This window comes from Lepidochelys kempii, chromosome 5 (assembly GCF_965140285.1).
Source record: "Lepidochelys kempii isolate rLepKem1 chromosome 5, rLepKem1.hap1, whole genome shotgun sequence".
Taxonomy (NCBI): Eukaryota; Metazoa; Chordata; order Testudines; family Cheloniidae; genus Lepidochelys; species Lepidochelys kempii.
This window is the reverse complement of record NC_136384.1, coordinates 54,288,289-54,300,960: the sequence shown is the minus strand read 5'-3', so window position 1 is coordinate 54,300,960 and position 12,672 is coordinate 54,288,289. Positions and strand designations below refer to the sequence as shown.

The 12,672-nt window shown below is 43.3% G+C and overlaps 1 protein-coding gene across 1 annotated transcript in view; it reads left to right on the top strand.

Moving 5' to 3' along the window:
- Nucleotides 1-221: 221 nt before the first annotated feature.
- The window catches only part of EDIL3 (EGF like and discoidin domains 3), a 392,956-nt gene continuing 380,505 nt past the window's right edge, over nucleotides 222-12,672 (top strand). The window contains exon 1 of the mRNA XM_073344422.2: nucleotides 222-768. Within this exon, the coding sequence (XP_073200523.1) occupies nucleotides 702-768 (67 nt within the window). The 5' untranslated portion in view covers nucleotides 222-701. The remainder of the gene's footprint in view (nucleotides 769-12,672) is intronic.

Genomic DNA, 12,672 nt, shown 5'->3' with positions numbered 1-12,672 from the left:
CAGGCCAGCTACAAGAAACCACCACCTCCCTCCCGTTCCATAACGCTGTCCTCCTTCCACCGAGTCCTCCAGCCCCTGGGGCTGCGGGGCTCTTAGTGGAGGGTGGAGCAGGTGCAAGGTGTGGGGGGGTGTGTGTGTATGTGTGTGTGGTCTTCTCGCTCTCTTCCAGCAGAAGGAGCCACTCCAGTGAAGGGACTAGGGGGAGGGGAGTGCTGGGGGGAGGGAGTTTAGGTGGCTCGGCTCTCCTCTCCGAGGCACGCCGCCTCTGTTTGTATACAGTGCGCTCTCCAGTCAGCAGGGCTCTGCCCTCTCTCCCTTCATTGTTCCCTTCCCGGCAGAAGCCCCTGCAGCAGCAGGCGCCGGAGGAGGCGGCTGCCACCAGCCCACTGGTAGACAGCGGGGAGCGCCACACGCCCAGCCAGCTCCCGAGCGCATCGCCGGACCAGCCCCTGCTCCGCAAGCCGTGATGGACTTGCAGCGCTCAGACTGTGAGCTGCTCTGCCTTATTCCGGGATCTTATCAGTAGGGGAAGAGGCAGAACTCAGCCACCCGCCAAGAGAATTAGCCTTATTCCAAGGAACCTCCGGGAAGAGGACATCTTCTTCCTGAGTCGCCTGGTGGAAGGATCCACCCCCCTTCCTTCTTTCCAAACGAACCCCCAGTGCCTGGGCTCGTCCCTTGGGGGAGGAAAAAGGAGCACGATGAGCCGCTTGCTGGTCGCCTGGCTTTTGCTCTGTTTGAGCCCCGGGGAGCCGCAAATCACCCAAGGTGAGAAGGGGCGTGAGGGGATCTGGCCGCAGGGTCCGCCAGGGCAGTGGGCAGGGTTGGGGTGTCCGTGGGGCCGCGGGGAAGCCAAGGGATCCCAAAGTCAGAAGCGAAGTGCGCTGTGTTGGAGCGAGAATTGACGCAGGCGATCTTGGGCGGAGGGGACGTGAACTATTGGAAGCTGTGAATAATACAAAGCTGACAACGTGGATGTTTTTAATGTGTGTCTGTGAATGTGTCTCGGATTAAGTGCCCTGGCCTCAGCATACACGTTCTGTTTAGTGGGAAGGATACGGTGAGAGTTTAAATGTAATCCAGATGAGAGGTTGGGAAGACTTAATATCGAGAGAGCTGTCCACATCTTCCCCTTCTTCTTCTTTTTTTTAAGGGTGTTAATTCGGTTCTGAAGATCCAGCAAAACGCTGAACAGTTTGCAAACACATTCATGGGCTTTAATACCGCTGTACTAATGAACGCCTGTGTCAGTCTCCTTTTTGGCTGGCTCTCTAACTAGGACATTCTCCATCTGAAATGTGGGAATAAAACACTCCTTAATCCGATGGGTTTTTAATTGATCTCCAGCCCTCCCGTTGTAAAAGTTGCCGGAGCTCATCTTAATGACCTAAGAATGCGAAAGGGGGATAATAAAGTAACGAGTTTTTTTTTAAATAAAATAAAATTAAAATAAAAATGCAAAGCCCGTAAAGGCTTGGTCTGATCTTCATGGGAACGCTTCGGAGAGGAGGGATCCTGGGAAATACGAAGCGCTGCTGGTCGGTGTATTCAAGTTTGTAGAGACAGGGGAGGTTTGGTCCAGAATTTGAGGCGCTCTCCCTGGCGGATTAAAGCATCCTTTGGGTGCCGTTTTCAAACGAGAATGTGTTGGGGGGCGGTAAAAGGTGTGGAACAAGCCTCCCACTGTGCCGGCTTTCAGATTGAAATATGCCCTATCTGGCTGCAGCCCCAGGGGAAAGTTCCCTCCGATCCGAAAAGGTGTCTGCCCCTGTACGGAGCTGGAGGGATTCTGCCAAAGCAGCTCTGTGCATGCTGAGCGGGGGCTGAGATCTGAAACTCCTAGTCACCCTCACCGCTAGGCTAGCCCACAGGATCGGGGGAGGGGGGGGGGCGGGTCAGGCAATGTGTGTGTGAGGCTCTCAAGTGCCTTTCCCGGTATAATGTTCGCAATCGGCAGCCTCCTCTAAGGTGACGAAGTGAAGCCCGCTGTGTAGTTAGCTTCCCAGATGCAGCGAGGGGTTTTCCTCCTAGCGGTGGTTTCCCACCCACCCCCAGTGCTGTTTTCTGCACTGATTGTCTCTGCACTTTGATTCTAAAGCAGCGAGAGAAGGAGCGAGTGGGTGGCTGAGCGAACCACACGCCTGCCTGTCCCATAGGTGCGGAGATGGGCCGCCCCGTTTGGGTGGAGGCAGGGAAGGGTTGGATGCAGCAACTGCAGCTGCTATCCAGCCCAGTCCCGTTGTTGGGAGCTCTGTGCTGCCGTCATTCACTCTCACTCACCTCCCCTGCCCGTACTGCTGCGTGAATCAGAGCCTCGGCCCAGTAACACACACACGGCACCAAACTCAGCGACTGCTAGGGCTAAGGCTAGCCCAACAAAGGACAGCCGGTGATCGGGGCTGATTCTAGAATTGCTTTATAAGTCCCCACACAAACAATGATCTGGCCTCTGCCCGCTCCATAGCATCTAGCACTGTCTGTCTTTTAAGTGGAGGAACCGACAATGAAATGGTACTCCCCCGCACCCTCTTACTGTAATTTAAAGCTTTCTGCGGGGTTCATCATTGCAAATAGCTACCTATGCAAAATGAGTTTCTCCTCAGATAATCCCCAGCCTATAAACGCAAGCGCAAACTTGCTACCAGTGTCCTTGTAGCCAACCGATTTTTCTTTTCATGGGGTAAATGGCCATGTGGGAGGGTGGATGCACTAAAAAAAGAAATGCGATTTTGTCAGACTTTTGTGATTTTGTGCAGAGCAAGTATTAGCTGAGCATGTATCTTGCTAATATCTTTAACATTTAGACTTGGCCCCTGTCATTAATAATTTTTATTTTAAAATTAAACCAATATATCAGTCAAATTGAATATTTTATTAGCTCTTAAATTATTCATCGCTATGGGTTGCTCTCAAAATCCAGTAACGTTCATACAGTTGCAGCAAGCATGTGATAGCTTATGCAATCTGTCCTTGTACCTGCAATTTCTGCCTAAAGTCTTTTAAGCAAAAGGTATTATATCTGACAAAGTCTAGACATGTCTTAAATACTCTGCATTGGAATTGTACATGACTGCCTGGTACACATCTAAGCCTTTTTCTTCTAGTTACAGCAGGAGAATCTTTTTTTAAATAACTGGAGGATGAAATAAATATCATTATTTTTCTACAGAACAACATACCTTGTAGAGACAGTTTGCCCATTTTTACATAATTAGTTGAATTGCAATTGTTAAAGTAAAATGTTTTCCAATTATTTTAAAATGCAGTGATAAGAGCAAATTGTATTGCGTCTTCATAACATGGTAAAACTAAATAAAATTGTTCTTAAACAGATCTACTACACGAAGTTCATTATGCTCTCTGGCATAACACTGTAATAGTCACTCTCAAAATTAAGAGGGTTGTAATAGTTACAATTACTTATAGTGCTTCTAAAAAGTTTTCAAACAGTCCCAAACTTTTTCTATGCTTTATTAAACTTCATCTCTCTCAATAAACGTCAACTTTCATAATAAAAACTATGCAGTGGTTCCATCGCTGCAGTGGTCAGCTCTGTGTCTTTGGGTCAATACCAGTTACAAGTGGAAATTAAGTAATATGGTTAGTTAATTAGTTGTGTTGCTGGTCTACCATTACATTCTTATAGTGTGTGCATGTTAATATGCAGTTAGATTTCCTTGGAAATCATTGGTATACAAAAGCAACTTATAGTTTTTATATATGAGTGCTGAAAACTAAAGAGAGATATCAAATTGTGATTCCTTTTTGCTATTAACTCTATTGTCTTTAAAAAATGTGTGTTTATGGTAAGCTTTATATGCTGCAGGTGTATACTTAACTAGCACAGTTTAGTAAATCATTAAGATGTCCTTTATAAAGCACGATAACAATGATGGAATAGTCTGGTCATTTCAATAAAAAAACCCTGATTTGTTTCCTTCCATTTTATTTTGTCCAGTCTGGCTAATTTTTTAATCTCATACATACATTGGCACAGCAATTTGATCTTCAGATACATGTTATATGCAAATATATGTAGAAACTAGGCTATAGGAGAGGAGTTGGTTCTTGTAGCGTTTAGCTTTCAAGAAGATGTGGATGAATGGTTTGAAAGGGAGTTACTGGCTCTTTTGATATTTGTTTCTAAACCGCAATAAAGGGTTTACCTTTCTTGTTGTTGCTGTTCTTTGCTGAAACTTGAACACAAGAAATCTGATGTTGTGTCATTTATTGAACAGACAGCAGCTACAGTGAAGAAACGGATGATTTATGATGGAGTAAAAACATTGTCTCTTGTCCGTAGAAGCAATACAGAGATATCAGTTTGGTTTGTACCATTTTTAGAAACTAATCAGAGTGAAGAGTAGTTTTATGAAATCTTGTATCAAACTATTTGCTATAATGGTGACTAAAATTCTGTGTCTATATTTTGAATGTCAAAGATTACAAATGAATGTAAACGATCTGAACACTTGAAATGCTCTGTTTAAGCTTACTTTTTAAATAACTTTAGAAACAGGTTGTAAGCTTTGTCATAATGATCTTTTTGTAACGATTTTGTGTCCTTTTGTGAATTGCAGTAATCTGTTGAAGAGACACATTCTAGGGAAAACAATCTTCATATGTGATGTTTTCAATGTTTCATTGTCTCTCATTGTGGTTAAACCAAGATCTATTAAAAATTAATACATATTTAAGCAGAATGTTGATGAATGTCAGAAGAAAACTATGAAGATTTTGTGGTACTGATCTGTGTTGAGAATGGGCTGTTAATCAGATGCACCCACACCAGTAGGTGTTAGAAGTGTCAGTGGAGAATATTTAGACAGACAGACATAAATCACTACCCAGAAATAAATCATGTGGTCAAACAGGTAATTAGCCATCAGGACTACCTCATGGAAAGGGGTTGATTAGACACATCTTAACTTTACACTAATATTTAACAATTACTGTAATTATGTGTTTTTTAAATCACATTTTCAAAAGGAACTTGCTCAGTAAATTCAACTCATGTGGTAGATCTTTTGTGAGAAATAGACACCGATCTGTACAATGCCCCTGCATTGAAACAGTTTCTGTTCAGAGATTATGGGAAGCCTTTACACTGAAGACTTAGCAAACAGATGACATTGGCATTGCCAAAAAAGTCTGCAAGCTTTTTTGTCTGTCTGGGGAGCCTGAGAAGATATTTTTAAATCTCCAAGAAACTTTTTCAAAAGATGTTGCTTTTTCTCCATTACAATGCAAGAACATAATTTACTCCAGTGCTTGGAAGCTTCTCTAAAGCCTGCTGCTACAGCTGGAATGAGCACCATGGTGCAGCAGTGCTGAGAAACATCAGAGATAAATAGCAGAACATGATTGTTCAAATCTAACAACACTGGAAGACTGAAAACATCACAGAGACTTCTTAAGATTTTCCTGTCTTATGTCTCAGTGAACCTTTTGCATCTGTGGACAATATCAATTTCTCTACAAACAGCTGACAGTGTGACCTGGCAGAGTGGTTTCTCACTGTTCTTTAACAGATTATCTTTGTATTCAAATTTGTTTCCAGTGCCTCCTGGTGTAGCCCTTAGCGTATAACAGATGCAGCAGGGTACAATAATGTAAGACTTGTCAGTTTTGGACAGTAACAAATGTCAAGCCATGCATTGTTCCAGTGGGGACTCCTTTTTTTTTTAAAGAGTCCTTTTAAATAAAAATAGAATGATGTTTTATGTGAGACTGTGTAACAAAGACAGTGTTTGCAGAAATGATTACTGAAGTGCCCCTTTCTGCTAGTCTTGTAGCAACTAGCACAGTTATCAGCTAGTTAAAATACATGAGAGTTTAGCACACTCTGAAAGTTCCTTCAAAAGTAAATATCTTGCCATTAGGGGCCAGATTCTGATAGCTCCTTATTCCAAGGTAAGGAAGGGTTACTCCACAAATGGTCTTACTGACTTCATGGGAGCACTCAGAGAGTAAGGCACTAAAGCATCAGAATCTGTTCCTGAGGAATTTGTATTGAAATGATTACAATGGTCTGGAATAATTCCCTTTATAAAGATGCATGAGCTCTCTCTTACAAATTCATCACCCAGGCGTAGGGTTGCTTTCTTCACCACTTCTAATTTACTTACTGTTCATGCCTCTTTGAGAACAGCAAAATCAAACTTTTACAAGCTCAAGAGCCAAGAGTGGTGCTGAAATCTTAGAAGATAATCATAGGGCTTGATGTTGTACTGAGAGTCAGTTTTGGCGTATTTGAGGTATGCTTGAGGCTTGGCTAGTTACAGTGTCAGACTGCACATGGAGGTTTGAGAGCATGGGATAAGCATTCAAACAGTACTAATTTCTTTCAGTTTTAAAACCCCATCCAAGAACTGGGAAGAGAATGTGAAGTAGGAGTCTAAATTCTTTCTGTCCAAAATCATCTGAGATAATAGAGAAGACTTGAACCAGAACAGATATTAAAGAGGCTGATCCTATCATTCCTAAAGAGTCAAAGACAATGTTAAAAGCAACTGAAGTCCTTATCCCAAACTATGGGTCTTCAGTGTGTCTCTCACTCTCTCTTCCAGTGAAATTTATGACAAGAAGAAGTGGAGGGAAAGGAAACATGAACTGAACTTTAAAGTGCTTTATTTCAGCCTGAGCGAGTGAAAGATGATGGGGCCGCAAACCATTGAGTTATTATACTCTGTTATTATGCTGGTCGAGATCTTACCCTACATTAGGGATCCTTCATGCTGCTCCAGTGCTGCACAGAAGCCCTAAAGCTGGTTTGGCTAGCAGCTTGGAGTGGGAGCCTGCGTAGGGGAATCTTCAGGTGGTATACAACTGTCATAGCAGTTTCTATACCACCACTAGCATAGGGAAGTGGCCAGGAAAAGAAGGCACAGAGTCCCAATGATACCCTGATGGTAGCATGGTTCTTCAGTACTGGTAAAGCAGCAACAGAACTGGCAGTTGCAAGGCTGAGGAAATTTGAAATCCTGGCTCTTTGGGGCAGGAAATTATGTGTTTGGATGCATTTGCGCTGTGCATAATCTGTGTTCTGATCAGAGGTCTGACTGGGACCTCTGAATGCTACGGTAGTATAAATAGTTAATAATCATAGTTTATATATTATTCCTTGCCTATAAAATAGTTCAGATTTAAAAAGCTGAAAAATCAGACTGATCTTCGGTGGCTATAAGCAAATTATTAGGCACAATTAGAATATGTAATTACCTCAAAGCTGATTATTATAGAATCTATTCTGAGTGGAATACCTTATCATACAAAATCCTTATGAAAATGTATTAAAGCAGCTATAACCCATATACAATGTCTGTAGGTCAGATCCTCAGTTGGTGTAATAGCAAATGGTTTTAGATCATAGGGTGCTAAACTTCATATTTCAAAACAATCCGTTATAGGAGCCAAAAACGGCATCGGAAACAACTAAACTTCGAGGCTTCTTAGGTTTTCTTGAAACTCAAAAGCTAATGAACAGTGTCCCCTTGCCCTCCCCCTCCAAACTGCTTATTAAAATGTTTCTTCCAGGCTATGGCTTGTATGCCAAGAAGCATTTAGAAGCACTTTTTTTCACACAGGTAAAGAGTATCTCAGAATATGTGATTTTAATGGAGATGCTTGCACAGTCTTCACTATAGCATTGCTGTAATGCAGAAAGTAGGTCACAAAGTAGCTTTTAAAACTTTAAAAGCTTTCTTGCAACTTTGGCAGTACCATTTTCCTGCTTTGAATGTAGTGCTTGGCTAGCGTCAGAGAGTGGCATCCGATGGAAGGTAAGAAGTAGGCATACTAAGAGTTGCTTCTCTATGTAGGACTCAGTTGTGAGTAGAACTGGTTCAGAATTTTTCAATGAAAGCTTTATTTTATTTTATTTTATTTTTTAAGTTGAAACAGAAACTTTCTGTAGCAAGGTTTTGGATACGAGAGTGAGGGAGACTGATGCAAACCCATCCCAGAGCAGCTGATAGCCTAGGAGTTAGGGCACTCATCTGCGATGCGGGAATCCCATGTGGCTGCTCTGTCTGATCTGAAGCAGAGAACCTGTGTCTTGCACATCCCAGGGGAGTGCCCTAACCACAACCTATGAAGTCAGTATTTATCTCAGTCCTGCCTGTTCCACTTTGTATAAATAATTAAATATTAATTGGTCCAGAGAGAGTGCAGTGGTCAGGGTACTCAACTGGGATGTATGTGGCCCAGGTTCAAGTCCCTGCTCCGAATCAGGTAGAGCCTTGGTCTTCCACAACCCAGGTGAATGACCCCACCATTGGGCTATTAGCTATGTTGGGGTGGGTGTATTTCTCTATTTGTGAAAAATTCCAATAGGCTTGTGTTTTGTACTGGCACAGAACAAAAACAAATTCCAAACCCTTGAAATTTTTCACTAAAAATAATTCTTATTTTCTGGCCTGTTGTAAGGCCTGATGCATGGCCATACCAGAGAGTAAGGGTGTGGTGAGGAGCCTACACCAATGGTGTCTTTGCACTGGCTACTTGCATTGTTGGAGTCTGCAAGGGGAGGACATCCGTTACCTCACTGGGCTGCCACTCCCCTTCCTGGAAAGGTGGATGGATGGAACTTTGGCTCTGCCCATCCACCCTACCCCTGCAAGTGCTGGCATCAAAGCTGACACAAAGAGGGAAGAAATCTGCCATAGCTGGCACAGAATTGTTTCTCCAACAAAGCAAGGGCAAAGCAGAGACCAGATTGTGGCTTTGTTTTCTCCCCTGCTCTGTGGGTACCACATCTACAAACTGCCCGTTGGTCAGGCTGGGTTGTAAGGCTACAAAGCAGCCTCTAGTGCCCAAGTTTAAAAAAGTGATTCCCCAACTATTGCTTGTTTTGACAGAGAGCAAAATGTTCTGAAACCGCTCATCACCTTAATCTCTTGCCAGTTTCCAGCAGCAGTAAATAGAGTTGCCATGTTTTTGTGCCAGGAGACTGACAGAAATTGCTACAAAACTACTTTTTCTGTTGTCAAAAAGCTGCTTCAGCTCTGTATAATTAGGGAGAATTACTGTGGCAATGGGAAAATAAGTGATGTCTGCCCAGTGATTACCTCAGTCCTTACACTTCCTCCTTGGTGCAGCCACTATGGACAATATATCGGGATGACTTTGGAATATAGTTTTATAAACCAAGTTTATATGTGAAAATTGAAAGTAAAAGGTGTCTTAAAACAGTTGTATTTTTCTGTCTAGCTGCTTATCATCTTTGACAGCGTCTGTCACAGTTGGATGTCATTACACACCTCCAGTCTCTTTAATTCAGGCTTTGGTTATTCTGTTATAGTTCCACAACTTGCATTACTTTATCTCTCTACTGTGTATTTTGTCTAGAGCGGTGGTTCCCAAACTTGTTCCACCGCTTGTGCAGGGAAAGCCCCTGGCGGGCCGGGCTGGTTTGTGTACCTGCCGGGTCCGCAGATTCGGCCGATTGCGGCTCCCAGCGGCTGCGGTTCGCTGCTCCAGGCCAATGGGAGCTGCTGGAGGCAGCGGCCAGTACGTCCCTCGGCTGGCGCCGCTTCAAGCAGCTCCCATTGGCCTGGAGCAGCGAACCGCGGCCAGTGGGAGCCGCAATTGGCCGAACCTGTGGAGGTGGCAGGTAAACAAACCGGCCTGGCCTGCCAGGGGCTTTCCCTGCACAAGTGGCGGAACAAGTTTGGGAACCACTGTCTAGATATATTACACTTTCCAGATATTGCCATGTGTTCTGAGGTTCTCCTCTCTTACCTTTTGCTGCTTGTTCACTTTAAGTGCTTTCTCAGAAAGGTATTATTTATGTATTAATTATTTTCATAGCAGTCATTGCTGAAATTCATTCTTTATGAAATTTACAAAATTCCTTATCTGAGGAATTGCTCAAGCGGGAATTTTCTTGGGATAGTGAGAAGATACAGAACAAAGGGAACAATCCAGTGAAGGTTTGGGTTTTTTTGTTGTTTTTTTTAGGAAAGTTATGGAATAATATCCCAAAGGTGATGGAGGCTCATCATTTAGGTTATTTAAAATAAGACTGGACAAAGTACTAAAGAATATACCAAAAGTAATAATCCTCCTATGGCAAGGGGAATAAGGTAGATGACCTAACTGTCCTTTTCCAACTTCACTTTCTATGATTTTTTATAGGAGACACATTTTAGCAATTATTCCTTTGGCTGTCTCTTTTATAGATCATGTTCTGACCCAAAAGTCATCATACAAAATGATGTACTGATTAAAAATGTTCCTTCAGGCTAAATGGGTACTCCTTTTTGGAATGCATGGAACTCATCCGATGAAGTGAGCTGTAGCTCACGAAAGCTTATGCTCAAATATATTTGTTAGTCTCTAAGGTGCCACAAGTACTCCTTTTCTTTTTGCGGATTCAGACTAACACAAGTACTGCTACTCTGAAACCTGTCCTTTTTCATAATGGCTTTTCTTTTACTAGGTGTATTCTGCCCCAGCCTGTTTTAATCTCTTGACTCTCTCCATCAAGTATCTGCAACCTGAGTGTTTGCTTTAGGTGCATATATTCTTTTAAATGTTCTGTGTTCTCATTTTATTAATTTGACCCACCCCACCCCCATTCTGCTACACCTGTAAAGCAAGATTTTTATTTTACTTAAATTAAATTCCATCCCAGTCTCCGGCTTTCATGGTTCAACCTATCACAAAATCCTAGAGGAGTGTCAAAGACCAATGGAAAGGCACTGGAGGCAAAGTCCACACACTTAGGGAACTCACTGGAGGCCTGTTGTGGGATAAATCTGTTCTGTGGTGGAAGTCTGTTGGTGAGGAGCAACCTAAAGCAACCCTAGAAACCTGCTGGATAAGAAGCAGAGGTGAGAGTAAACACTGAATAAAGTGAATTCTTACACCAGCAACCAGCATCTAGTAAGAAGAATGGTGTCTAGGAAATCACCTCTTCCTTGTGAGGAGTGTGGTAGCCTCTACCCGAAGGAGGCAGAGATTTCAAACTCTAAAATAAAAATGCTAGTTCTCCCCTATCTTGCACTACTGTAGTCACTTACACCTGTGTAGTGTGATTATAAAATCTGTGGCTCTGATTTGGTGGCATTTAAACCTGCTTTTGTGCACTTTCTTTGCATATGTGTAAGTGACTATGCAAGAAGAAAGGATCAGGTCCTTAGAACATTGTGTTTGTAGTTACCTAATCCCCAGTGGTTGTGCTACATTGGCCCTCCTGCCCAGCTAAGTGCTGACTGATTTTAAAGCCTGTCCTGATAGGTCACTTCAACTCTGGACCAGATTAAGACACTTTCTCCTAATTTCTCTGAATGATTGAAATAGCTCTTGCCACACCAAACAATGAGGAACTGGAGCTCTCCTCCCAAAATCCCCTCATGTATTAACTTCAGGTTTAGCTAATTCCTAGTCAGGCATACTGATTGAAGACAACTGTTGGGTAGGCTTGATTCTGGCTGCAGTCCTGGCCTCTTTAATTCAGGCTTTGGTTATTCTGTTATAGTTCCACAACTTGCATTACTTTATCTCTCTACTGTGTATTTTGTCTAGAGCGGTGGTTCCCAAACTTGTTCCACCGCTTGTGCAGGGAAAGCCCCTGGCGGGCCGGGCTGGTTTGTGTACCTGCCGGGTCCGCAGATTCGGCCGATTGCGGCTCCCAGCGACTGCGGTTCGCTGCTCCAGGCCAATGGGAGCTGCTGGAGGCAGCGGCCAGTACGTCCCTCGGCTGGCTATGGCAAAGTACCCAGGCTGTTCCCTGGTCTCTCTCGCAGCCCTCTTCTTGGGCCATGTTTGGATCTGCAGTTTCTGAAGCTCATCTACTCATACAATGCAGTCTTCTTGCAGCCCAACCCTGCAGGGTTTGTAGAATGGCTGCTAGGTCTGATGTCAACCAACTAGCTGCCTGCTTGAAAAATGAAAACGAAAATGTTTTTGGTAAGACATTTAAGAAAACTTCTACATTTCTGAGAGACATTAGAGGGGAACCCCTGCTTCTCTTCCTCCCCACCCCCATTTTCCCTTCTCCCCTTTTTCAGTGGCAAAAAAAATTGTGCTTTTGGTTTTCCAACAAATAACAGTGGGAAGAGGAGATTAAAAAGTTCCTATGGAAAACTTTCTTTTGAAAAAAAGTCATTTTATGTTCTCCCCCCTCCCCCCAAACACACAAAAATCCAATGGAACACTTCCAACCAGATCTGCCTGTAGCCAATTACCTGTCTCTGCTTGGGCAGGGCTGAGCTCCTTTGTGCTGGAGTGGCATCCCATCCTCCACTGTGAGAAGGCTAGTACCAGGAAGCTTTGGAGATGAGATTTCCTGCCACCTGTCTAATCAACTAGGGCTCTGGAGGTTGTAGAGGGTAGCTCCTCCCCTCTGCCTGCTTGGATTCAAGTGTTAGGGCTGGCCCCTTCAAAGCACTGCTGTGGCACATGCAGTGAGGGTTTCAGCTGCATGCTGAGGTCTATCAATATTTTGTTATTTAAGTGGGTACATCTTCCAAAGAGAATATGTAATTTCTCTCAAAATCTAGAACAAATGATATATGAAGACCAAGAGATTAGTTCAATAGATATATGCCTGATGTTAAAAGAACTGCTAAGGAAAATTAGATGGCTGTATCTGTTATGTTAGGAATTATGATGACAGACCTCATTGTTAGTATCACAGTTACTACTGTGGAAGGGTCAACAGCTGCT